The sequence below is a fragment of the Odontomachus brunneus genome, unplaced genomic scaffold (genome assembly GCF_010583005.1).
Source record: "Odontomachus brunneus isolate Ranch 3 - 2012 unplaced genomic scaffold, Obru_v1 Obru_scaffold_044, whole genome shotgun sequence".
Lineage (NCBI taxonomy): Eukaryota > Metazoa > Arthropoda > Insecta > Hymenoptera > Formicidae > Odontomachus > Odontomachus brunneus.
Window position 1 is genome coordinate 1,506,685 of NW_022639494.1, and position 27,184 is coordinate 1,533,868.

The 27,184-nt window shown below is 43.5% G+C and overlaps 1 protein-coding gene across 7 annotated transcripts in view; it reads left to right on the top strand.

Annotated features, from left to right (window-relative positions):
• LOC116844664 (nucleolysin TIAR) overlaps positions 1–27,184 on the top strand; it is a 475,685-nt gene that overhangs the window by 433,425 nt on the left and 15,076 nt on the right. For all 7 annotated transcript variants that reach the window (XM_032816518.1, XM_032816513.1, XM_032816511.1 and 4 more), the window contains 4 exons: positions 18,632–18,812; positions 24,097–24,226; positions 25,698–25,939; positions 26,492–26,672. In XM_032816518.1, the coding sequence (XP_032672409.1) occupies positions 18,632–18,812; positions 24,097–24,226; positions 25,698–25,939; positions 26,492–26,672 (734 nt within the window). The remainder of the gene's footprint in view (positions 1–18,631; positions 18,813–24,096; positions 24,227–25,697; positions 25,940–26,491; positions 26,673–27,184) is intronic.

The following is a 27,184-nucleotide window of genomic DNA, read 5'->3' on the forward strand; positions in this document are numbered from 1 at the left end:
TCTCTCTCTCTCTCTCTCTCTCTCTCTCTCCCCCCCTCCCTCCCTCCCTCTCTTCTCTCCCTTCTCTCTTCTCTCGGAACAGACGAGCCGCAATTTCTTCTGCCCCAGTATCTCCGGGTCACTCTGACTTCCTGACTCGATAGTGCGGCGAGATGTGAAACTTTCGGACAGAATACGAAATCTGCGCGTGATGCGAATTAAGAGCAGCGACGGCGGCGGCGGCGGCGGTGGCCGCCGTTCGCAATACGACGTGACGTCGGCCCGGGGGGAAAAATGCGACAAACCCCGTGAGAGAAAGTTAGCGCGGCGGGAGAGCACACGGAGACACAGCGCAACCACTTATGCCGCGCGTTTCGCGGCGCAAATTGAGGGAAATTGGCGACATCGTTATTTACAGTTGATCCGAAAGGAGGTTGGGACCCTTAGCGTCGGTTTAAAGCCACGACCTTCTTCCACTTCCCGCTCTTCTTTCCTTTCCTTCTTTCCGCTTTCGCTTCGCTGCCTCGCCGGATTTGACAGTTCCAGCAACTACGACTGCGGACGAGGACGCGGGACTAATCGACGTTGGTGATACGCGCCAGGAAGAATTTCACGCGAATTAACGCGACTGTTGTTGCTCCGCCGGATACGACCAACGTTTTTAATGGCGCTCCAGGCGGAAAATTGGAAGGACTTCATTTCAAATTAGAACTCGGCCTGATAATTAACGACAACGCGAACGCTTGCACAAACAATCGATAACGGATGTTGTATACAACAGGGCCGTATCGTAATTATGTAATTGCGGAGAGTGTGTCCCGTCTACCTCGCCGAGCCTGTCCTATAGCCGTACAAATTGGCAGTCCTATCGGTTACTTATTGATCGCGGCAGACTAAAAGTCGACGAAAACCACTTATATAAATGTTTCATTGTCACTGTAATTGCTCCGAGTTCGTACTCAGTGACCCGTTTCGAAAGAGGTAATGTTCCAAGCCAGACCGCGTGATGTTACACCGAGTCCCGTAGGTATTGTTCTGAGGAGTACCCGCGCTCTCGAGATGTATTTCGCGCAAGAGGCAATGCGTATCCTGGTCGTGCATCTCTCCTCTTGGCTCCGTGTACTAACGGCGCTCGGTCGTCGCGCGAGATCCATTTGGTCGTTAAAATGCTCGGTCTTTCCTATTGCGCGTCCGCAATTTGCCCGGCTATCGGGAACAATCTGTCGTATTGATCATCCCGTTGCTCCATCCGAATTTCCGCGTTTAAATAATACGAGGACGTGCGATCCGGCGGGCGCGCGGGAGGAGGGAGAATATGGATTTTTAATTAGGAATAAATATCGGCGCAAATATAATGCACATTAAAATACGATTTCGTTTCAATCGAACCGCACCGGTTGAGCCGCTTAGCACGGTAAGCCGGAAAACGTACGGAAATTAATATCGATGATTGTCCTGGGAATAACAATAGCTGTCTGCGTTAGTTTCCAGTGCGAGCCCCCAACTGTTTAAATGTTTAAATGCTCAGTCAGTTGTATCGGCGTGTTTGGGATATCGAGGGGTAAATATAAGGGCAAGTTGTATAAGACGCGAAGCAAATTTTTGGGAAAATAGCGTGCGCGCTGAGAACGAGAATACGTTTGTTGTAACAATTCGGGGAACAGATCAAACAGTTATTGTTGCAAATCGTTTCTTATCGTTTGTCATTTTATAAAGGCCACTCTACAACTGTGTAAACGCGGTCGTGAACGTAAGAGCCAACCAATCTGACAAGTAAATCTACTTAAAAGTTACACTCTAATTTTTTTCTAATTTGGCAGAAATGTAGAAGTACAAAAAATATTTAGGTCATATTTTTTTCATTTTGGCCCACTTTAAGTTTCATGGGCAGTTTATAGCTTTTTAATGTTCTCACTCCTATCATCAAGTGCATTAAAAATAAAATATAATACGAAATATAATAAGAAATAAAATTGAATATAAGATTTTTCGTTTGCTGATTATGAATATGAAGTTAAATGTATAAAATTATTTGTATAAATAATAAAATGTTTAAACAAAACATGTAAAAAGTTGAAAAAAATTACTTATATATAATAATAATATAATAATATATAATAATATATAATATATAATATATAATATATAATATATAATATATAATATATAATATATAATAATATATAATAATATATAATATATAATATATAATATATAATATAATAATATATAATATAATAATATATAATAATATAAATAATTTCTTGGTTTGGCCGAGATTCGAATCATTTTTGACTAATTTAGCACAGATTTAAAATATTTCGGTTGAAATCTCGACCAAAGAAATTTAGAATGGTTTGTGTCTCTATGCTATGTCGATTTTATTAAAATTTTAATTAAAAATATCAGATTTCTCTCGTTTTAACCGAGATTCGAATCATTTTTGACTAATTTAGTACAAATTTTAAATATTTCGGTTGAAATCTCAGCTAATAAAATTTAAAATGATTCGTGTCTCAGCTATGCTAACTTTGTTAAAATTATTTAACTATATTTAATTATTTAACTATATCTTGTATTCAATAATATATTGTATTCATAACTATTTAATTATTTAACTATATCTTGTATTCAATTTTATTTCTTATGTATTTTTGTTGTACTTGTTGATAATAGTGAAAACATTAAAAAACTATAAACTGTCCGTGAAACTCAAAATGGGCCAAAATAAAAAAATATGACCTAAATATTTTTTGTACTTCTATATTTGTGTCAAATTAAAAAGAAATCGGAGTGTATCTTTTGGGTAGGTTTACTTGTGAGTGTTTCATTCACTGATTGTTTTATTCTAATTGATTCGTGATCATTTATAACCACTTATGATCATGCTTATGCAATTATATTAATTAAGAATGATTTTAAGGCAGTGCTGAAGTCGAGATCTTTACCGATGGCTTGACCTTTTTCTATATAGTTTACGTTGTATCGACTGCACATAATTAAAAATACTCTTTCACAATGAAAATACGCGCGAAAATGAATCGAAAAGCGTTAAATGATAAATATAAAAAATTTCAAAGTTGACATTTCGAGTGTAAATTAGCCTGTCAGACGCTGTCAGTTGAAATAAATATTCATCTGATACAAAAGATTTGTATATACTGCGAACGCGAGTTTGCACCGCTCAGAAAAATTTCAAGAAACATTGTTGCACCTTCTGAATTTAGAAGCTGAGAAATAGTAGCTGTATGTAGAAGAAATACGAAAAGAATAGCGCGATTGTGTCATTATGACGATCGTTTATACGTTATCGACATTTTTGTAGTTCGTCATCGACTTCAGGATCTCCTTGTCAAACACTCATTGCTTGAGATACAAGTCACATTTGTATTTCAAGCAAACTAGAAGAAACAAGTCATTTGCTCCCACTCATTTATTGTCGCGTATCAACAAACCATTAGTTGCGGATACCGGTATTTTGCTAAATTAACAAAACTTTTTCTCCCAGTGCGTGGAACGGCGAGGATAACCCGGCACGTCATTGTTTTTCACAAGTACACGTTATTTTTCAAGAGACGCGGCTCTGCACGGCAGATATAATCTTTGAATTATACTACACGCAACGCCAATCTCTTCCATTTGTTTAACTTGTAAAATCATGCGTAATGTGCGCAATGAATTATATATGTCGCGCGTAATTACAACGGACGACGTATAAAAGATGCATCGCATGCTTTTCCATGAATTGTCGATTTATGTTTTGCTGCAATATTAAAGATATTTCAACTCTATCCCTTAACAAGCATGTTACACGTTACGCTGACTATATGTTTGATATATATTGCGACTAATCTGAATGGTTGATTATGCTCCTCGAATGGAATCTTTAATAATCAAACGTGCAACCAACCAAAAGCGAGTTTTTTCACTGCTGAAAGATATATTGTACGAAATGTACGATAATATTCATTACATACTGATTTCAGGTATCTCTTTCTCTCTCTCTTTTTCCTTCTTTCGGTCGTCTTGACGACTTGTGACAAAATGTCGTACAATTAAAGCACGGGTTTCGGAAGAAGAAAAAAAGAAGAAAATGACGGAAAAAGATATTTTTGCGCGCACCAGACATCTACACCGAGTCGGCAAACGAATGTAGAGTGACGGTACCGCGCTAAAATTAGATTTCCGTAGCCGGAGATCGATCGAGTTTACTCAAGAGACGACGGTGTACGCGTATGGCTGCCCCGCTTCAATCCCAAAAACTTTGACGATTATACAAATCGCGCCGATAAACCTACTTCGTCCTCGCGCAATTTCGCCTCCGGATTTCCGATGTAAATCGGCGCTCGTTTGTCCTCCCGACGACGTCTACTTCAGAACGATTCGGCCAATCAAGATCATACATCACTTTCAAAAGGGCACAAATGCATGAAGCGAGCGTGTATGTTTTTACATATGAATCGACCGGGGAAAATTATTACGGCAAACACACGTGAAATATAGCACTATGACAAAGCGCACATTGGAAGGGCAAACAAAAGGGAGACAGCCGCTTCGGACTAAAAAAATTGTACGCACTAATACCAAGGCCGAAGTTGAAAATATGTGTGCCCGTGTCAGCATTCGCGGTATAACGATTCACACGCCTGATACGAAAGCGATGGCGTTTTTTCGCGGCGTTACTTTCCTTACGTGTGCTCTCGAAATTTCTCGGAATGAAATTTCACTCGAAAAGAGCAGAATAGCCATCGAGTTGCTCGAATTCGAATGATCTTTCCCTCGTGTATAGAGTAAAACTCTTCACGCTAAATCGTCCAGTGAATATTTTTTTTCGAAAGTGAGGAGCAGATCTGATGTACTACATTCGTGAACATGAATGTCCGTCATTTCTAGGATGACTTTTCTACTCTCTGAACTCTCCGTCTTGTCCAAGGAGAAAATCCGTTTTTCAATGTGAAAATTCTCTCTCCCAGAACACGAGACGAATGAGTCTACAAACTCAAACAATTGCAGACAACTTTCGTGTCCACGAGTGTACATCACAGAAACGTATTCATTCAGTAAATTTCTTGGAGTGAAATTTCATTCAAAAAACAGAGTGACCATCGAGTCATTTGAATTTGCGTGATTTTTCACTTATACAGAATGAATTCTCTACAGCGAATATTTTCACTCGAAATTGAAGAGCGAATCTAACATGCTCCATTGTCACAGGAACATATTCATTCTAGTGGAATGAAACATTCGCTCATATCGAGTCAGAGCCCATTTTAAGCTTGAGTGAAACATTCGCTCTTGCGATTTCGAGTGGCAATATTTTCACTATCACTTGGAGTGAAAATACTGCCACTTTTCACTCGTTTTGAGTGCGATTCCACTTCAAGAAATTTAGAGAGCAAGATGTGTGTACGTAAAATTGTTGTGTGTGAAGAAAAGAAAGGAAATACAAGGTAGGTCCCTCTTTTTCTTTCTCTCTCTCTCTCTCTCTCTCTCTCTCTCTCTCTCTCTCTCTTCCCTTCTTGCTCATTGTTCGCGTAAACAACGACGCGAAATAATTGATCGGACGAATGAAACGCCAGCGCGCCGGAATCCAAGAGTCGTTTCAGCATTTTTCTCTTGCTCTTTTTCCTTCTCTCCCCCGCGCTGTGCTCGCCGCAGCGAAGTCACCGCGGACTAGACTATCCAGCTCACGTAAAACAGTCGCAATTTCGCGGCCATTTAATCGTGAAAGTGGTCGAAAGTAAATGATGGTAGACAAGCGCGGGGGCGGATAAGGCGGTGATTTTAGAAAGGGATGAGCGACGTAGGTGCGAGAACCCGGCGGAAAGATAGATCGCGCTCGGAGACCGGAGAGCGCGGGAAAAAGAGTGGGAAAGAGACTCAATGTTTGTAGTAGTAACTCGTGAGTAGTTGCCGGAGCGAGTCACCGCTGCAACCACTAACCCAACCCCGAGTCCTCGACCAAGCAATCACTGCTATCAGCACCTCGGCACCGAGACCAATCCAACAGTAATACACTCCAGCCGGCTAACGTGTTTTTGCGGGGATTTCGCCGACACCGCTGCCGGGGCTCAAACGGCCGCGCGATGGATATGACAATTGCACAATGCGCGCGAAAGCGTACGTTCGGTCGCGGCAGAGTGCGCCTAGCTGCCAACCCTCCTCTCTCTCTCTTTCTTTCTTTCTCTCTCTCTCTCTCTCTCTCTCTCTCTCTCTCTCTCTCTCTCTCTCTCTCTCGCGCGCGCGCGCTCTCTCGACAGTTACACATCCGCACACACATCTTCCGCTTCGTACTAATCCGCGAGTATTCGGATACAGAAAATAGTTCACCCTCCGCTCGCTCGCACCCTTTCCACCGCGATAAGATCGCGTTATTATGAGACCGATCGAGATAACTGAAAATTCCCGTGTCGCTTATTATGTATTTCCACCGACCCAGTTCTCGCGCTACGAGGGGAAAAACGATCGCGCCGCCTGTACATGATCGTTACTGCAAGAAATATCGATAAAGCCGTTATAACAAAGCTAGCTTAGAACTATCCAAAACAATGTAAACAGATCAGGTCCTTTGTGTGTCGCGTATAAAAAAAAGATACTATAGTCAAGAGATAGGGAGAAAGTATATGAGACTGTTAGGTAGTTAGATCGTGATACATTAGTTTGTCAAGAACAATAGAGTTTTACTAGTACGTTTTAGCTACAATAGGCATTGGGGTTGAAAAGTTAATAAAGCTGCGAATAATAATTATTGGAATTTGGATCATTGCGTTATTGTTGTTCATCGAGTATTAATTTCTGTATTAATAAAGTTACGTTCTTTTCTTGTAATTTCGAAGTGGTCTTTCTGCAAATCTATTGATCACATCCTTTCACTATAGAGCCTGAGGGGCCCTGTCGCTTCGCAGGTTCCATCGAGGTAATTTCTCGGCGCGCCGGACGTATGAATTTCTCAGGCGCGCCATGCGCGCCTTCGCGTAATTGCCTGCCTATTGTTGCTTGCGAGCTTCCCCGGCCGCGCGATCGGAGCCGTGGGCTTAGGATACGGATTTTTACGGGCAGGCGCGATGGTGGGTAAGAGTATAACGTTACACAACGGCTCGCAAGGACAAGGAAAACGGCCAGCCGGCCGCATCGCGCTGACCGACGGTAAAATAGCGACGGTCACGTATGTAAAAGCTCGGCTCGTATAATTAGCCCGGCACACGAAATGAAATTCCTGAGGGCTGCCGCCGGCTACGAACATACTGCACACGGTTCGGCGGGATCAGGTTCGGGAAACGGAGGAGGTGCCGAACACGTCGGGCGCAGAGAGGGTCGAGGACGAATGGAGGCGAGCGAGCGCGCGCGCGCGGAAGAGGGTTGCTTGGCGGAGGATCGGTGGTAACGTCGGTGGCGGTGGCGGCGGTGGCAGCAGCAGCAGCGGGTGCTGCCTACAGAGGGTGGCGAGGCGCTTGCAGAGATGCGGATCGAAGGTAATATAGGCACATAGGCGAAAGGCGAACGAAGGTGCAGAGAGAGGATTGGTTTTCCCGTTTCGGCGAGGCGGGAGACCATTTCGTCGTCGAGTGCGGAACGCTGTTGAACACCCCCGTGGCTCTTTAAACGCTCAGATCAGTTTCTCTCTCGCTAGATCGTTCCGCATCTCTCTCGCTCCCCTATCCCCTCGCCCTCATCCCGTTTCTTTCCCGCGTTTCCCTCTGTGTTTCCCGTTCGTCCTCTCGTTCGCTCTCTCTGCCCGTATCCGGCTTAATCTAAAACGGCTCACCTTCGCGCCTGCTTATCTTCGATTGTGTTCTTCGCGCCCTCGTTCCGCTCCTCGATCCCCGCAAAAAAATCCTCACGGCGGATTACCCCGAGACAGTCGATCTAATGGGATAATTCGCGAGCGATCGATCTAATTGTGAAGCAATTCGAGGGAACGTTGCAGAGCCGGCGGGAAGGACGCAAGAGACGTGTGCAACGCGTATGATACGCGCAGGGTAAATCGACGTTTCCACACAGCAGGGGAAATTTAATAAAACTGTTGACTCGCGCGCGAGTCAAATCGTCTCGTGTATTAATTACAAGCGCTACCTCGGCTGAAAGGCACAAAATCGTTTCCATCTTCAGCAGCCCATATCGCAGCTACGGCACGTCCGCGGCGCGCACCTATGTACCAGAGCTATGTACATTCCGCACTTCTAATTGCGCGATTCCGGATGAGCGATATCATAAACCGCGATTTATACTCGCACCTGAAAGGGTGTTCTTCTGGTAACGCTTGGCCATAAAATGACCGTCTCGCAAGGGAGAGAGAAAGAGAGACAGAGAAAGAGAGGAGATAGATAGATAGAGAGAAGGAAAGAGAGAGTCGAATGGATTCGAATCAAGAGCGCTTTAACATAGAAACCAAGAGTGCCTAAATACACACGCGATACGTATTGGACGCCTTTATCGGGGCCGCCAATCTATTAGGGCGAATCGGAGAAGGGCGAGAGCTCGAATTTATGCCGCGACTACAAATCTTGGCTTGGCCCGACTCGAGGAGAACGGACTTGCGAGCCAGTGGAACGGAGCGAGGCACGAAGCACACAGCCGGGGTTAGACTCGATTCTCGAGACTTAACTCGAGCTCCGGGCTACCGCGGTGATCGATTGCGCCGAAAACATCTCGATTAGAAATCCATAGTCCATCTCAGGATCTAAAGATAAGTCTGATTTTTTATTTAAGCTTAGTTATTTTCGCGGGGACGCGTCGAAGAGGTCTCGACCGTTGCAAGACGACGCGTACAAGAGCGGTGCACAAGTTGCGCATTAATAACGCGATAGCGATCGCTAGGAATGGAGTATTTTAAGAGAAAAGAGCCGTGCTCTGTATCATTTATATTCGACTATGGAAAGACTAGACCTTCGACGTAAACCGTCGCTGTGGGGTGTCTTTGGGGTCTTAAATCAAAGGATAAAATAATATATGGTACAACTAAAACCGTGGGAATGGAATCAAACGCAGCATCTGTGAATCATCGATGCAATAATTTCAACCTGCAAATTTCGACAGCACGATTACTCGTTGCGAATCGCAATTCGAAGCCACGCAGGATAGACAGTGAATATTAATTAACATATACAGCTGCAACGTGCACGTCCTCTCGTATGCAGCTAGAATTCGTCAAATTGAATGAAAAAATCCTCTACCACATTTCCACACACACACACACACATATATATATATAGGGTCTACCAACGAAAACTTTCCATCCCGATTTCAATGCCATAGGATAACACCAGAAATGCTTAAAAAGTTCGTAGCAATTTTGAGCAAAGACTTTATAATTGTATGAAAGTTGGTGGATGGCATTTTGAACATTTATTAAAATAAATCTTTTTCTAAGTTGTGATTTTTTTTAATTTTTCGTACCTAAAATTTCCAAATGCAATTTTTCAAAAAATATTCACTCAGATTTGAAAAAATAGACGCTGTGAAGAGAATTAAAATATATAAAGCGCACGAAACTCGCGTGTAATCGCCATTAATTACATCAATAAAGTTACGCGACGTAACGCCGCGGGAGCGGGAATTCGCGCGAGAGAGCAACGGGGAGAGATACCGAGTCAACCGCGCTCTCGACAATCGTGATAGAGACGCAGGAAATACGAAACAAGAGCCATAAATAATAAACCGAGTAACCCTTTCGCATAGATTTGGATGCGGCTCAAACTTGGGCGTAAGAGCGGCGCTGCGGAGTGAGGCTTTTCCCCGGAACGAAACCGCCTATCCGAAGATTATACGGAAACTTTAACGGCCACGGTTACTCAGCCTTCTTGGCAAAGTATGGGGGCCGTGGTTACCTCGCCAGGTTTATTAGTCCCGATAATGTCTCTGCCGAGAGAGCACGCGTCTGTGTTTACCGTTCAAGTCTACTCGAGGTAGGCTCTGGCAGGCTCTAACGCGGTGCACGCGCTCACAACGAATGCACTCGTATTACGCGTCTCACTGCGAAACTCGGATTCGCGCTGGAATCCGAGCCTGCCTTCCCGAGTTGGGATCTTAGCTCTACTTTCGAACTTTCTGACATCCGTACATTCTGAAGAATCAGTGTTATATGTTTGGTACACATGGAAAATCAGGTCCTACTTTAAATAGCAGAACACAAAATGCCACTTGTAGGTTCTAAAGAAGACCTAGCGAAGCTGTAGGTTCAACCGAATCAAAAGAGGTTAATATGAGTTGCAGAGGATCAAAGTAGGCTTTAAATGGATCAGCGAGATCAAAAGAGGAGAATCATAATTTTGACTCGGGTTTCCCCGCACCTGCTGAAGAACCTTGCGTTGGATTCGTTCCGCTGGAATTTATTCGACCGTCACTTTCCACCCCACAGACGGTCCTCGACGTGACTCGACGTGACTCGCGAATACGCGAGCAGCCCGAGGTAGAAATAACAACGATTAATTACCGGTCGCCGTGCTGAAATATTTAATATGTGTCACGTAATTATCTACGGGGGATTAATTTAATTGACCCGCCTATCCCGATTAATAACAATTATTATAACGCAAATAGAGCGGGACCTTATTCGATTCGTGTCTCTCGACCGGCGGAAATGTTTCCTGTGATGCGCATTAACTAATTGAAAGGGATTTCATTATGACCGCGCGCCATACGCCAGATAAGTAAGATAGTAAAAGTTATATAACTCACGGTTATATAACTTACACGCAATCTCATCGTGCGTCGGTTATACGGCCGTCCTATCCATAAAAAGGCGTATCGCACGGTTTATAGTGTAATCTTGAGAGATAGGAGAAACTGGTCAGGAAATACCCAGTTTTTGTCATTATGAGGAGATCCATTAAATTGTCGTTAGTGCCGTAGCGGCATAAGGATGTACAAACTATCGTCGCAACGGTGAGCGAGAGCTGGATAAGAAGAAAGGGGAGAATCCATTCAAACGTAGACTTCATTTAATGTTGCACATTTGTACAAAGCCCTCATGATCGAGAGCATTTGCTCCACCATTCTTCACGTACCTTATTGTATCGCGAATTTACGCTCGACTAATACCTGTATCGAGTTCTTCCCTGCCGTACGAATCTAACGTCAACCCGACTCGGCTCATTTATCATTTCGGACGAGCCTCTGAATCTCTCGATATTCCCTTTTTTTCACCCTCGTCACTTTTGCAACGAAAGAAAAAAGAAGTGCGTTCATTTGAACGATTAAACGCCGAGACTTCGAGAATCATTCTGACGCAATAGGATTAACCGACGATACAGGCGCCATCGCCTCGAGAAAGATACGGTCTTGGTCGGGAACCGTTACGTACAGGAATATTTTATTCCGTAATTACGGAGCTGTATGACGACCATGTGACCGACAATTACGTGCGATATAATGTCGCGGATCATTCTCGCATAATCGATCCCGTAAGGATATGTATCCATACGATTCGCACTGTTTCGTTTTCTTTCCTACCTTTTTTTTGCACGAATCGTTTTAACACGGATATTTTGCAGGAGGATGATACGTCAGGGATTAAAGGCCAGTAGCAAAGAAAAGAGAGAAAGAGAAAGAGAGAGGTGGTGTGAACATAGACAAGAGTGTGTAAGTGTAACCACTATCAAACCAAGCTAGCTACGAACGTTAATCTAATTTACCCTTTATTATTATAAAAATATGTTTCGTACTTTTTTCTTACTTCTCTTTTACCTCTTTTTACATAATTATACTTCGCAACCTCTTCAAATACTTTTAACATTATTATTACATCATTTATCTCTATGTTGTATTTTTTACTACTACAATTATTAATCATTCTCTTACCTCTCCATTTTCACTCTTCATACTTGTATACATTATAGTGCGTGGAGGAAAACATCAGCACCGCTATTTATCACGGAGTGGCTGTAAAATATTACGATAGATCAACAGTTGTGCGCGAAACGATTGCCACTTCGGCACGCTAATTACGCGTTGATTCGGAGTAATATTTTAACGCCGCTATCTTCGTATACATACAGCCGTCCTCTCTTTTGTCCGCATTTTTTCGAAAATATATATCATCGCATCAATAAAACGTCTGAAAATAAAGCGGTAATAACGTAGCATTAAATATCGCGCGTGCGGGCACGCGCTCTCTCTCTCTTTCGCATACGTCCAGACGAGTTCCGTTGTTTTCTCTCTCTCCCGTTAGTCGTTCCCTTTTTTCCCCGTGAACGAACATTTCGTAGAATTACGCGAAATTATAAACATCGACGCTTTATTTTGTTAAACGTAAACCACTATGCATTTCTGCTCGTATCTCGCTACGAAAGATATTTTCTGTTGTGTCCGTTTGGAAAATTACGAGCGAGCAAACTGCTATTTATAGTACGGCTAGAGGTATTAAACTAAATTGGTAGACTTGTGTGATAGTCTTTTATGTACGTACATACATGTACACCGAGAATGCGCGTCTCAGAAGATGCACGTGTATATGCGTATGTAGCGACGTCATTTCAATCTCGTTAAAAGTATTTTTTACATAACGTTTTGTAATACAATTTGTATACATTGGCTTTAATATGCATGCTCGTATACTTGCCCTTGTTTGCAAAGTCTTATCGGACCAAAGATATTCGAAATTGAATGAGGGAGATATTAAAAGAGGTATGCGAATACTACTAAGAGGAAGAGAGAGAGAGAGAGAGAGAGAGAGAGAGAGAGAGAGAGAAAGAGAGAGAGAGAGAGAGTGAGTGAGTGAGTGAGTGAGTGAGTGAGTGAGTGAGAGGGGAATTGTAAAGCATTGTGAGTGAGCAAGGTAAAGGAAAAATCGAATCTTCCTTCACTCTTTTTCTCACTCTACTTTTCATATTTCTTATTATTTCGTTTTTTCACTCTTTGTGTACTTTGTTTAATACATAGTGATCATCGTGGAATGTAAGCCGAGACGGTGAGAGAGGTTCTTGTGAGAGACAAACGGAGACGTACGGTGTGATCGTACGCACACAACATTACTTTATCAAGTCTTACCCATGACTTTCCCATGCGCATCTTTCACATATTTCATCATTTTCTCGTATTCTGTACAATTTTTCTTACTTCACGTGCACTTTTATATGCGTGCACAATATTCCATCCGATACTTTTCTCAACGTATTTTCCGCTAATCTTACTACTTGTTGTGAGAGGTTCTAACAATTAATTTAGAAATTCAGAGTTATACTATATATATATATATATATATATATATATATATATATATATGCATATTTGTATGTATGTAGGCAACTAACGCGTCGATTAAACACGCAAATGCATAATTCAGTCGACACGACAGTCGCGTGGACGTAAAGAAAGCTGATGGACGTAAAGAGAGGAACGATATAATTTATATATGAAAATCAATTGCGAGATTAAGTTCTCAAGCACGTTTCGCAGATTTGTGCGATTCGTCCGTCTTTAAAATCAAATGTCACTAAAGATGCAACAAACGCGATTCGACGCGAATATAATGGCCTAAATACACAATGTTCGAGGCCGCGCGAGCGACTCTGCGAAAATAATATCCATATAGGGAGCGAGGACAAAGCGAGTCGGGAGAGGCAGGGACGAAGAAACCGCCCAACCCGTTCAGTTCGCTCCGATTTACATAAACCAGCAGGAAGTTATAAATGCGGCGTCAGTCCGAGCACTGATTATTCAGATATCCAAGGATGTCCGGGAATAAGAAAAAGGAGAATGGCCACGGGGACAGCCAGTGTCCACTTAGTGCCCGCTACCATGAATTTAGTCGGGACGAATATTGGCGCGCCGCTCGGGTGACCAGTGCCAACGAAACTTCAAGTACTCGCGTTATTTAAGGGGGTACGAGATACGTACATTCGAGTTCCATCGTCGACCACTGGAGATTCCATCCGCCATAAAACGGCGAAAACTTCCCTTTCGGGAGAAAGAGAGAGAGCGAGGAGATATTGCGGAGGTCTAAAGCCGCGTCGTCCTTCCTCTATTTCCTTTTTTTCCCCCCCTTGCTCTCTTTCTCTCTCTCTTCTTTCTCCCTCCCCCCTGTCCTTCTCTCTCTTTCTCTCTCTCTCTCTCTCTCTTTCTTTATCCCTTTCCTTTCCTTTCTCACTTCAGTGTTCTGCGCCCCCCTTTTTTTTACTTAAGGCCGGAACTGGTGCGCGCGTCCGGACTCCCGGCGCGGTTGGTAGAAAATTTCGAGTTTACCCCCGAATTTCTTGTTGATCTTTCATCTCCCGGCTCTCCCGGAGCGGCGAGTTATCGGAAATTCAGTGAAGTAAAAACTTACTAGATTCGCGCGATAAATCTAGTTATTCGATCGCCAAGTGGTTCCCGCTAGATAAGAATAAAGTTTCACGGGAATACGCTGGAGCCGCCATTGACCCGGCGTATAGAACTTCGATTTAGGCACGTCCGCGTAATCAGCTGCCTAATGAGCCGAATCCAGAACTACAGGCTGTTTCCGTAATGGCGGATCTTCGACCAGGCACGTCCGAAGGATCATAAATCACGGGACGTTTTCGAGGGGCGAGAGTCCGAGATCCGGCGAATTTGGATATTTTCTTACAATCACTACAAATTCCGCTGTTCAATTCACGTGCGACGTCGAGATACGGATCGCTCGTCTCTTTCTCTCTCAGAGAGGAAAAGAGAGAGAGAGAGTTCAAAGAAAGTTTCGCGGAATTTTTAGATCGGTCGTGCAATGCCGTCGTCGTCGTCGTCGTCGCCACGTCGGCCGACAGGGTGCTCGATACTCGAAAGTAGTTATTTACTTTTATTGCCGCGCGTAAACTGACACGTAATTTCTGCAAGCGCGGCTCTCGAAAACGTCCAAGTTTAAACATATCGACTGCATGTGACTGCGACTATAATACGTCGGTAAATAGTGTTTCCCAAGAGCCGCGCCGGTTCGTGCAATCGCGTTAGGGTCAGGAAGCGTATTAAGATCTCGAACGTATACGACGCATGAGTCGACCACTTAAAATGGAAACGTCGGAAGATAGTCATGCCTGAGGGCTTCCAATTGGAGCATCGCGCACTCAGTGGAATCAAATCGGATCAGTATGGCCCAATCTCGAGGAGGAATATTTCGATTAGAACACTAAGAATTCGCGAAGGGGAAATAAGGACGGTGGCGCTCTTGCGCGAACGCGCGCGAGCCGTCGAATATTTCTGAAAATTATGATTTCTCAAAAGTTTCTGTTGCGTTCCTACGAGCCCGGAATCTACGGAAAATCCGACATTTACAGTTCTATCTTCTATCGTCGGCAAACGTAGAACGAAGCGTTCAACTTGGCCGATTGTTCCGTCGCGATATGTTTTACGAATCATTAAATAATCGGCGAACGCCGATTTTGTCGTTTGCATTTTTCCCCCTGATAATTTCGTGTTACGCGGAAACTTTCATCAGACGACAGAGATTCGTCGATTCGAGATGTCTCGCGCCATGTTAAATCCAAACTCGTGACTAAAGATATCGATATAAGTGAACATGCGAGAACTTTACGTGCCACGGACGACAGCATTAATCTCCAACGTGTGATAAAGCTCGATAAAACTACAGTTGTGTATACAGTTATCCTTTCGCCGGGCATCATCCCGAATCGACTTCATCTTCGCAATCTTTCTTTTAAATTCTCATTTTTTCTTTTATAGAATATCAGCTTCGTACGAAAACCTTCGCTATAGATCTACAATAACTCTTCAATTTTTCAAGCAGATATTCTCAATGTAACCGCTTCAAAACGTCGGGAGCAATTCCCCCAATCGATCTCCGATATCTGGAATCTCGATTTCTCTTTTCGCTTAAATCTCAAAAACTACGTCCACGGCGCGGACAAGTATTGACAGAAAAGCAGTGGCAGCTTCGCGTGTCGCTAAAAATCCGATATAAAATTAATATCCCGCCGGAAGCAATTTATTACAGTACTCTCTGGAAAGAGAGACATGTGTTATATAGAAACGTTAAGCGTCTTCTTAAAATATTGCGGCTCACATTCGTGCGCCTTAATGTGAAGCAAATTGCTTGTCGAAGACACAGGTTAATGACAGGTTAATAATAAAATATCCGGGAATAGATTTCGCTTTCGGGTGTTTGGAGCGGTACCACTTTATTCAAACTGAGAGAATCGTGCGACTCACTTATTCGAGCTGAAACTGTCTTTCGGTAATGCGACAGTTGGTGGATAAATAAAGTAACGGATGTGAACAAACAGCGAATAAGACAACTGAATTAATACAAACGAGAAGAAGAGTCGGGAGAACAATATTTGTCTTTTAGCATATTTGCAGAATGTTCGATTTTTATAGCGCTTCTCCCATCAAAGACCGTAACACTCGAATCGCTTCACTCCATGATAAATAAATTCAATTCTTTCATATCTGTTGTGTGTAAGTATATATATATATATATTGACAGTGGAGAAAGCAACCACAAACCTGGCCAGCAAACACAAAACTGGCCGTAGAACGAGTCCACTCCTGGAGAAACTAAGTTTCCCATTTTTCGTTAATTCGACACGTTCCATTTGCTCGCAATCTATGACGAAAAATTTTGCATGCTCTGAGTAGGATTACCAAATTTGTAACAATTAGATGTACAGAGGTAGACGTATCTTTCTTTGTATAATCATATCTTATCTGCATCTTGATATGAAATGCTTTTTTTAATATTTATTTAATTAATCGAAGGTTTTGCTAACTAACCACCTACGACACAATGTATGTGTGTATGAATGTGTGTATGTGTGTGCCATTTTCGATAGTGTGAACCACGCATTTCTCGAGTAGCGAGAATAATTGCGAAAGCGCATAAGAATGCAGTGCTCACACGATGAAACCACAATGGTGGTATAACCTATACGCGGGATGATGTCACATTGATTCGTTACACCTTTTCGTATAATAATTCTCAGCTATTAACCCGCGAAACGACCGACGATCAAAGATGGCGGAATCGTAAAAAGTTGACGACACCGCGAGCACCGTTTCGGTGCTGGGATATTTCAATCTGCTCCCTCCTTCTCTCTCTTTTTTTTGCAAAATAAGCATTCTGGAAGAAACAAAAATTTTTTTTTAAAGCTGATCATAGGTGGGGACGAGCGAGCTGTGCCGACATTCCCGGAATACTGAGAATAACGTTCGCCGGGCAATAAAGAGATAATGCCGAGCTTTGAGAAAAGAAGAGAACGTCCCTCGGTAAGTTCTTAACGGGACGTTCTGAGAACCTTCTATCCCCGAACGAGGCAATTACAGGCCGTGGTTTACCGGTCGCGTTTACACCCGTAGCCTGCTTCCACGGTATAGGCTAAGCCCCCGTACGATCGTAAACTTAGCTGACGGGGTTCAACCTCTTTGGCATTGGCGTTCGATATCTCGAGCAGCTCGCGCGTCCCGCTTCGACCACGTCGTGAAACCCGGTTGACCTCTTTCGTAGTATCAGTAAAAGTAATGCCGAGGGGACGCGGCAGAGCGGATAGAGAGAGAGAAAAAGAGAGAGGGAGAAAGAGAGAACGGAGGGTAAAGGATACGTGAGAGATCTATCGCGTCGCGGGAAGTAGATACTTTCAATAATGGCTTTCCCAAGGCTCCATGTGCGTGTTGTTTCTTATATTGCTATCGGGATCGGTACCCGATCGCCGCTGGGTGTCGCGAGCGGAATAATCGTTTCGCCGTGCGCTGATCGTTTTTTGATGAATGTCCCTTCTCCTCCTCTCCTGCACACGAGCGCGCTCGCGGACGCTTCACCACGAAGCGTTACTCATTCTTTATACGTCAATCGTGATTACGAACGAGCGGAACTTACACGTCGACGCGACGCACAAGCGAGCGAGCGAGAGAACGAGAGGGAGAGAAAGAGAGAGAGAGAGAGAGAGAGAGAGAGAGAGAGAGAGAAAGAGACTGTGCAACATTGATTGATAATAAAATAAACGCCGATGGCGTATAAATAAAACGACACGGCAGTCGATATTCCCTGCGTTGCGCGTGTGTACGTGTGTATAGTCTGTACGTGCGCGTGTGTGAATTGTTTTCCTAATTAAGGAATAATTTTATCGTCGTAATTCACAACGATAGAACATTACTAATATTTGACGCGCGATGAATTAAACGCGAAAATTGAGGAAAATTGGTATGCTAACGTCGATTAAAACATCACAGCGTAGCGTGCGTTTTATTATATATATATGTATTTGTATATGTACGTAGATGTGTATATATGTGTGTGCGTGTGTGTATATACGTAAATTTGTTAACACGTAATTCCGTACTTTACGTTTGCTAGAAGTAATTAATTTCCTGGTATGAACAGAATAAACACCGATACCCTAGCAAATGTAATTTAAAAATTCGCAGCGCCAAATTCGTTAACTTAAACCGTAATCGAGCTCTCACAATAAATCTCCGAACCGTTTCGCATTTTTCTATAGTCCATTGTGTAATGCATTAGAATGCTGTACAAATTTATGAATATTTACCAGCGGTTCGGTTTTCCTTTTTTCACGAATCAACTGCGAATTTTTATTGTGAATCCGGAGGAAGAAATAACGACGCAACTAATATTCGGGGATCCGGTGTGGCTGCGATTTACTAACGCTTGAATCATGTTTCTTAAACTTCTCCCCACGATGTGTTGCACGAGCAAACAGAGACTAAGGTGTTTCATCTTTTTGTCCCGCAGCGAACGCGAAACCGCTAACGTTCGACGAAGTTTACAATCAAAGTAGTCCGACCAATTGCACGGTGTACTGCGGTGGATTGACCAACGGTTTAACAGAGGATCTCATGCAAAAGACCTTCTCGCACTTCGGAACCATCCAAGAAATTCGAGTATTTAAGGACAAAGGCTACGCATTCATCAGGTAAATATATGTATATATCTTGACATGTTGCAACGAAAGACATCTCCCTTCATCTATAATGGGCGTTAATATGCATTTTCCATCACGCCGCTCTTCATACAGATTGACATTACTCGGGAAACCTTTCAAAGTGCGCGTCGCGAGTAAAAATTCACGTCCATCTTCGAGCCTTGGAGTAGGAACGCGAGAAAAAGGCTCCTCTGACACGGCGGCGAACCTTCGACAAATCGCGACGCGATATACGAAAGTAATAGCTGTCGCATTTAAAAATAAAGCGTCACGTCACAGACACTCGCGCGATTTGTTCTTATCGCACAGCGCCACGTGAGATAAAACCGATAATTTTGAATCTTGAGATCCCCGAAGACTATCAGCGACGTTGTTGAGACGCGGGATAGGGTATGTGTCATGAGTAGTAGCTTTTCAAGTTGTCAGTGCAACCTGAGGTGGAATTCCCTAAGGCGGCTATGGGTTCCAGACATCCCGCAATCAGAAATGATCGTTCGCCATTTCGTGAACGTACAATGCGCCTCTGGAGTTGACTCTGCGCTCCGAAACTTCATCAAACGCGTGCATGTTCGTGTACAAATACCCACGCGTAACGTTCAGCATGGTGGTAACTTTTCGTTACGAGTCTCCGTCACGAATATAGGCGATCGATACAACACACTTTTAATTTCACCGTCGCGTTAGCTGTTGAATAAGAAATGAAACACCGACAGGCGAATATGCAGGGTGTTTCCTAAGTACATATCACAGAAATGTAGGAGATAATTCCTCACATCAAAATAAGGACACAAATTTTTATGTGTCCTTAAATGCTTCATTTTCGAAACATAACTTTCGGAAAAGGTAGCTGAAAAAGTTTTTTTTTCAAATAAAAAGACGGTGAAATATCAAAATGTTAAATTTTGTGGCTATTTAGTACTGATAGTGAGTTATATTTTGAAATGGCTCTCGAGGAAATAATTTAAGGGTTAAAAACTAAGGGGTGACTATCCTTATTCTATGTGCTTATTTTTAACCTTATAGGTAGGGCGAATACGATCTTATTTTCGAAATTCTCCGGTACACAAAAAAGATATTCTTATTAGAATTCGCTAGTACGCACCATTATCGAGTGTTTTATTTTTGAAAAAATAAAATTGAATGAATAAAATTAAATGAATGATATATTACTTCTTCTTACTTTCTTTGAATAAAAATCAAAATTAAAAAATTTTATGTTTCACTATTTTTTATTTGCAAAAAAATTTTTCAGCTAACTTTTAGGTAGTATATCTTGAAAACAAAGCAGTTTAAAACATATGTTTTATGAAATCTTTTGCTTATTTTGATATGACGAATCACATCCTGCATCTTTTCGACGTGTACTTAGGAAACACCCTGTATGTATCGCCTGTATCAGTTTTTATTTTGCCGTGTCACGATTTTTCTGATGAAGTCGTTGAAAATAGCGATGCTCTAATTCCATTCTTTTCGCGCACAATCATTGAACAGTTAACTCGATATTTGCGGATTATATTGGCAATGGTCTGCGCTTTTTGCGCGGTTCGCATAATTCCACGTGTTTACGAAAATAGAACACGCCGGCTATTTCATCAAACCTTCAAGCGACGCATTTATAGATGAATTAAACCGATTATGTGTAGTCGACCTTTCGCTTGGGCTCTTTTCTAATCTAAGCTAGATGTTTTTATCTGTCCCCTTTTCTCGATTAATCATCTATTGTCCTCATTCAAGAAATGTACATAAAGAAAAAAAAATATCTAAAAAATAAAAAAATATTTATTCTAGCGGTGTGTGGATATTAACAACACATATTTACTTATAATAAATATAAAATATTTTTTTAATAAAGAAATATACATTTTCTTCAAATCTTTGCTTTTAAAAATGAATTAGTTATTTTATTTAAATAAAAGAATGTGAGTTTTAATAAATATGTTGTTGGTATCCATCGAATAAATATATTTTTGTTATTTTTCAGATATTTATTTTTCCCAATAAAATGAAATAGAAATAACGCGCTCTCATACATATACAATTATCAATAAGAAAAGAGCCGAAAGAGGATGTAGGTTGTGAATGTATTTATGTGCAAATGAATCATATTTGTTCAAATGTTTTGGTCGACATTTTCGAAAATTGTGGGAAATCTCGGCCAAAACATTTAAACAATTATGATTTATAGCTGTGATATTATAATAAAATAATGATTATTATGTTAATTAGTATACAAACATATTGACAACCTATATCCTGTGTCGGCGCTTATTGGCGTTTCTCTTTTTGCTAATAAACGTTTCCTTCTGATCAACTATTGAATACAAGAATTTCGCGTTACAGCTCAATAAGTTACCGTTATTAAAAGTCGTATTATATCCTACCATTTATATAAATCACAGAATGACTTATCGATCGCCGGACTCCACAAAGAACACTCCAAGCCAATTCTCCGAACGTGAAGAATTAAACGGCGTACTTCGGTACGAAATCCTTAAAACCATTCCGCTGATTATATAATCAAACTTGGTTAATTACCGGAGGTTTTTACTGCCTTGTAAAAAAAGGTAAAATCTAAAGCAAAAACTTAATACGCTATTACTATACGATGTTGTAAATTTAATCAAACTTCAAGTGCTTCTTGACATTATGCTGTAATATTAACTTACACATAACTCTCTTTTTTTTGCCGAACTCTCATTGCCTCAAGTGCTCAGATATACTTGGATGTCGCCGGTTATGTTGGACATAATAAAATTGCTCGGAGTATTGCGCAAAACTACGCAGTCGTCCTCGGTCATTTCTTTGTGGTATACTTGCGCGAATTCGTCCCGAATGAAGTGAAATTATAATGGCCAATCACCACCACCACACACATTGATTGTCGGGAAAGCTTACATCGCCCTTGTCTAAATTTACCATTCAGCCAATCAACCCAGAGAGCCATTACACTGTACTGCCGCAGCATACACGTATTATGCGTGGCTGATGATACGCTTATACCAACCGAACCGGCCGAATAAATTTATCAGAAAATCGAACAATCTGGCCTAAAGCCAAGCAGGTGGAAGCAACGTATGTATAACGCGTGTACAAAGGCCACATTTGCATAAAGCGATTGGATTTTGGGCGTGCGATACAATGGTCGCGACGCGAGAGACTTGAGGAAATTTGGCCGAAAATCATGAGCGATGATCGCTGGTATCGGCCGGCGAGTAACGCGAGTCATCAAGCGAGGTTTTACGAAATATTAGGAAATCGCACGAACAGTGCGTCAATACCCAGCGCCGCTTGTGATTTATGGCACGAGACGCGAGAACATGTCGGGTCAATGGCAGCATGTCGGACTCATCAAGCTCGGATCGTGGCCATTTCATTAATCTACCCATTACATCCGCGCAGATCATATATTTCGGTTCAACTTGCCGCGCCGGATGGAATCGGCTATGTATGTCTCTAAAACATTCATGAAGGATTGTCAAATACCTTATATAACGTGAGGATAATATTTTACAAAATATGTAACTTCACGCGCACAGAAGATCGGTGTTGGCTGTCAGAATGGTCGTATACGGCAAACTCGAATTCCGGACGCGCGTAAATTCCTCGGCACATAAATTAATGTACAATCGCGAAATAATGATAAATTTCATGGCGTGAAAGCCGTGTCGATATCTTCGAGGCTGGAGAAAAAGGAGCCTGAGAGTTCGTGAAATCAGCTGAGCATTTATATCTCCCGAAGGCGAATTCAGCGCTTCACCTTAACGACGGCTAGGGATCCGTGACCTACCTCAGAAAAGACTGCCGAGAGTGTGGGAGGGTTGCTCTAGAACGAATGATAAGAGAGAGAGAGAGAGAGAGAGAGAGAGAGAGAGAGAGGGCGGGAATGAAGAAGAAGGCTAGAGGGAAACAGGGACGGAAGAAGGAGACAAAAACCCTTTCTTACGTACCACCCCCGCCATTCTCCCGGCCACCATCTCTCCAACCCTTATCCTTTCTCGCGCGCGCGTTGCTCGATATCCTTGTCCGTCCTTATCCGATACGATGGCCTCTACCGTTCCGTTCGTCTGCCACAGTTCCGCCACCCTTGGACAATGTCCGTCGTTCAGATATCTTCCGTCTAATTGCTCTTCCTCCCTCCGTTCTCTCGTAGCGCGCGGAACCCCGGAAACGAATATCTCGGGATGACGTATGGACTTACTGCAAAGTACAGCGTGGAAGCAAGACGGGACGGGTGGCGGATAAGGGAAGAGGAGGTCTTTTCTTCTCCGGTGAAAGAAAGAATCTTATCTGCCGCTGGTTATCGCTCGGGGTTCGGGAGAGAGGGGGTTGCTGACGATGACCATCGTTCGTCCTACTCAACGATCGTGGATGGGAGCTCGATGGATGGAAAGGGGGCGGCGAGCACCTAGACGAAGTCGCCATTGTGCAATCTCGAACGTGAACGTTAAAAGTGACCTAATCCTTGATAAATTCAATAATTCCCTACCGCTGTGCTTTCTCGCTCTTTCCCTCCCTCTCTCATTGTCTTCCTCTCTTTCGGCATGCCGAATTTGTCGCGCTCTAATCAGAGATCGTCGAGTACCCCCGTCCTTGTCTCCCAGAGGCAAAGTTTATCGAATTTACCGCGAGGTGACGGATTCTCATATATTTGAATAATTGGAGAGCGCTACATATAGAACCATCGCGCTTAAATATTGATATAATGGCCCACAAACCGCGAGATATCCGTCTCGCAGCAACAAAAAGCACAATGCATTCCTTGTCGATGTCGGACAAGTTTGGAACGCTTGGAATATTAAATGGCCCGCTTCTCCACTTTCTCTCATGCTCTCTCAGCTTTTCAAATGTCATCAAAAGGCGGGCCGTTAAAGTGCAATTTGTCCGTATCATTCGTTGTAATAAACGGTAACGCGCGCTTCACCGTCCAAAATGGCGCCTAACCCCGGCAAACTAGAAACTGACCTCGCGTAACCGGTGTGTAGAATTTAGCAGCGAACGCCTGCCTACATCTAGTAATCTAGATCCGTCGAGATTCACAATTACTGTGCTCATTCGTGCGCACAGTAAACTCGCATAAATTAAACTGCACCAGTCGCAGGGACCATTTCGTTAAGCCACCATAATAAGGTCCGGTTTAACTGGTGGGAAGAAGCATCGCATTGCTCTGGGGAGCGGACTTTTCTTTTTGCAGACGCGCCCGCCGTGCACCAACACCACCGACGTCGGAAGACACGTCCCGGCGAAAGACTTAAATCCCCTTCTCTTTCGATTTCAGGTTTTCCACCAAGGAGTCGGCCACGCACGCCATCGTAGCGGTACACAACACAGACATCAACGGCCAAACGGTGAAGTGCAGTTGGGGCAAGGAAAGTGGAGATCCTAATAATGCTCAACAAACTGGACAGGTAAACGCGCTCTCTATCTCTTCCTTCTACTCGTCCTACGACAGTTTCGACGTGAAATTCCGCCCACCCTGTTTCCCCGATATTTACATCGCCGCTCGTACACCGAACTGGAGGGACCTCTCCCTTCTACCTTATTTCATGAATACACTCGCTCGATAGCTCCAAGCCGTAATGCATGAAAAGTAAGAATGGCGCGCGCATATCAATGAATATAAATCGTGAGCGGGTTCGACGTCGTGATCTAATCTCTCATGCTTAATAAACGCGTCAAAGTGGCAAGCGAGTTACTCGAGTTACGTGCGTCGTACACTTAGAAAACTCAAGCTTGCCGTTGTTATACGTGTCACTGAGGCCGAACAGTGTACACTCGGGTCTCAAAGAAACGCGAGCATTCAAGGAGGGAAGTAGTTACCAGGTTCGATCACGACCGGTTCCTTCCGGTTTCGCGCGGCTAAAGTGTCCCTGTCGGTATATCGGTACATAGAAGGGGGCTGGCTTGAGAGTCCGGCGAAAGAGTAAAGCCGGAAACAGTCAGAGAGAGAGAGAGAGAGAGAGAGAGAGAAAGGGGAGAGGAGATAGGGAATCGGGCAAGATTCCGGTCTATTCAGGTGCCTCTCTTCGAAGTGTGTCGGCCGGGTCTCTTAGCAATTAGCTCCGTTAGGACGGGTAGGTACGCCCGATCTGGGAATGGTACCCGAAGTACTTCCCAAACCCTCTCGCACTCCCCGCTAGTACTTCCGTGCATCCATCCACTGCTACTCGGCCCGTGACATCGCTCTAATTGATCTCTATTCCCATAACGCGCTTCTCCCGAGGGAGCCGAGATATCACGTTAGTACGTATATCCTGCCATACCCTGTTCTCGTATTCAACGGAATCGGATTGGTTTGCGTGATATCCCAGTTCATCGTGCCGCTTTAACGAAGAGCCGTAATGGCCGTACATTATTTTCGTCAACTTCTCGGTAGCGCGGCTATCGAGATACCGAAGATGCATTTTACATGTTCCATTTAACAGCGACGCGTCGTCGCCCGGTTCGACACTCATTCTCGCGAGAAAAAAAACTCGTAAATTTCCTGCACTACTCAGCGCTATCAGAAACTCGACAACTAATGGGAATCGGAAGAGAGATGAGACAACAGTCCTAATTTTGTGGTTCTGTGCTTCAAAGAGTTAATTGGATAATCTTGCGTTTCCTTCCGCATCACCGGAAGCTGATTGCACAATCCGGATTGTAGTCACCGAAATATTAACGAAAAATATCGCTCTATGATAATACGCGGAGAGATATATCGGGGGGATGATTTTAGTGGGGCGGAAGTGATCGCGCGCGTCTCGTCATTGTAACGTGCGCGCGAGGATCTACGGCGGAAGGGAGATTACTGTTCTCGACCCTATCGGCATCGTTAAGCATAAAATCCAGACAATGTTCTTGCTCTTTTCTATTTCATTGATCCCCGTGCTCTTTCAGGCGTTATCGTCGGCGACGTACCCATACTACGCGGCGGCGGCAGCTGCCGCCGCGGCGGCGGCGGGCGTCGCGGGTGTCGGAGGCGTCGGTGGCGTCGGCGGTGCCGGACAACTGGGATACTGGTATCCGCCCCAATCTTATCCCACGACAGCGACACAAATGCAAGCTGGTGGCTTTCTTCAGGGCATGCAGGGATACACGTATGGACAGTTCGCCGGATATCAACAGGCGCAATATATGGGGTAAGCTTTTCACGCGAGATAAGTTCTTCTTCGCCGACGCGCCACACGTTAGGGCTATTGTGCGAGAGTCTCGTTAATGCTAAAATTTCGCGTACGATCGGCTCCCTGAATAATCGAAAAGGAACAAAAGAATCGAAATTCCTGTCTAATATGAATGTATAATCCCCGCTCAATCTTTTAGTATCCGTCTCGGCGGATTTACCGCACGACGTGGCGGACTTTAACAACGATTCGGCGAATTTTAAGCCGAGCGGGCTTTAAAATTTGCATCGCTTTGAAAATCGAGGGCGCGCAGCTTCGATAATTATTCACGACTGCTCGGAGGAAGTTTACGTTTGCATTCGACATAGACAGACTCGTCGGTGTACGTTAATTTATTATCGAAAATGTGCGACCTTATCCAACGCCGACAGCGCAAAGTACGCTGCATCCGGACAGTTATCCGTCGAATTGGTCAAGTAATCGTGTCTGCCGCTTCGTCTTCGTAAAAAAAAAGAAACAAAAAATTGCGCGACTCGACAGTCACGTATTTCGTGTTTCTTATGAACGCAGAATGGGCATGGGTGTCCACGCCGCTGGCACAGCGGCGGGATGGGGCCAGGGATTACCTGGGGGACCACAGTTACCACCACACCACGCCACGACGGTCACGGCACCCCCAGGGGTGCAAGCCGCACCCCCGCCACCACCGCCACCGGCACAAATGATGGCCTACCCGATGCAACAGTTCCAGGTAACCATTACTTTATCTATCTCGCCTATGCGCATCGCGCGCGCGCCGTGCTCGTTTCTGTGGTGTTGGTTCGCTAACGTAGGAGTGTTTCGCTTTTTTACATACCTCTGCATCTTGTCCCTGTTACGTGCAAAGGCAGTTTTCGTCGCTGCCGGTATTGGCTTGTAAATGTTGCACGTGGAAACTCGATTCGATATCAAAAGGATCGAAGGCATGTGTCGGCAGAAAAAAGTACGCGCGGTATATATATATATATATATATATATATATATATATATATATATATATATATATATGTATGTTTATATGTGTGTGTATATATATGTATATGTATATACATGTATCCATATACACATATATTGTCGGTGATCTTAGGAAACCTCGTAAACTTGATACTGCGTATCATCCGTGAACTCGCGAGAGCGATAGAACTCGGCACGCTTCGCGAATGCTGCGTGGCCGCGCGCCCCAAACAGTTTTGCACAGATGAAATAGCGAAACGTGGTTACGGT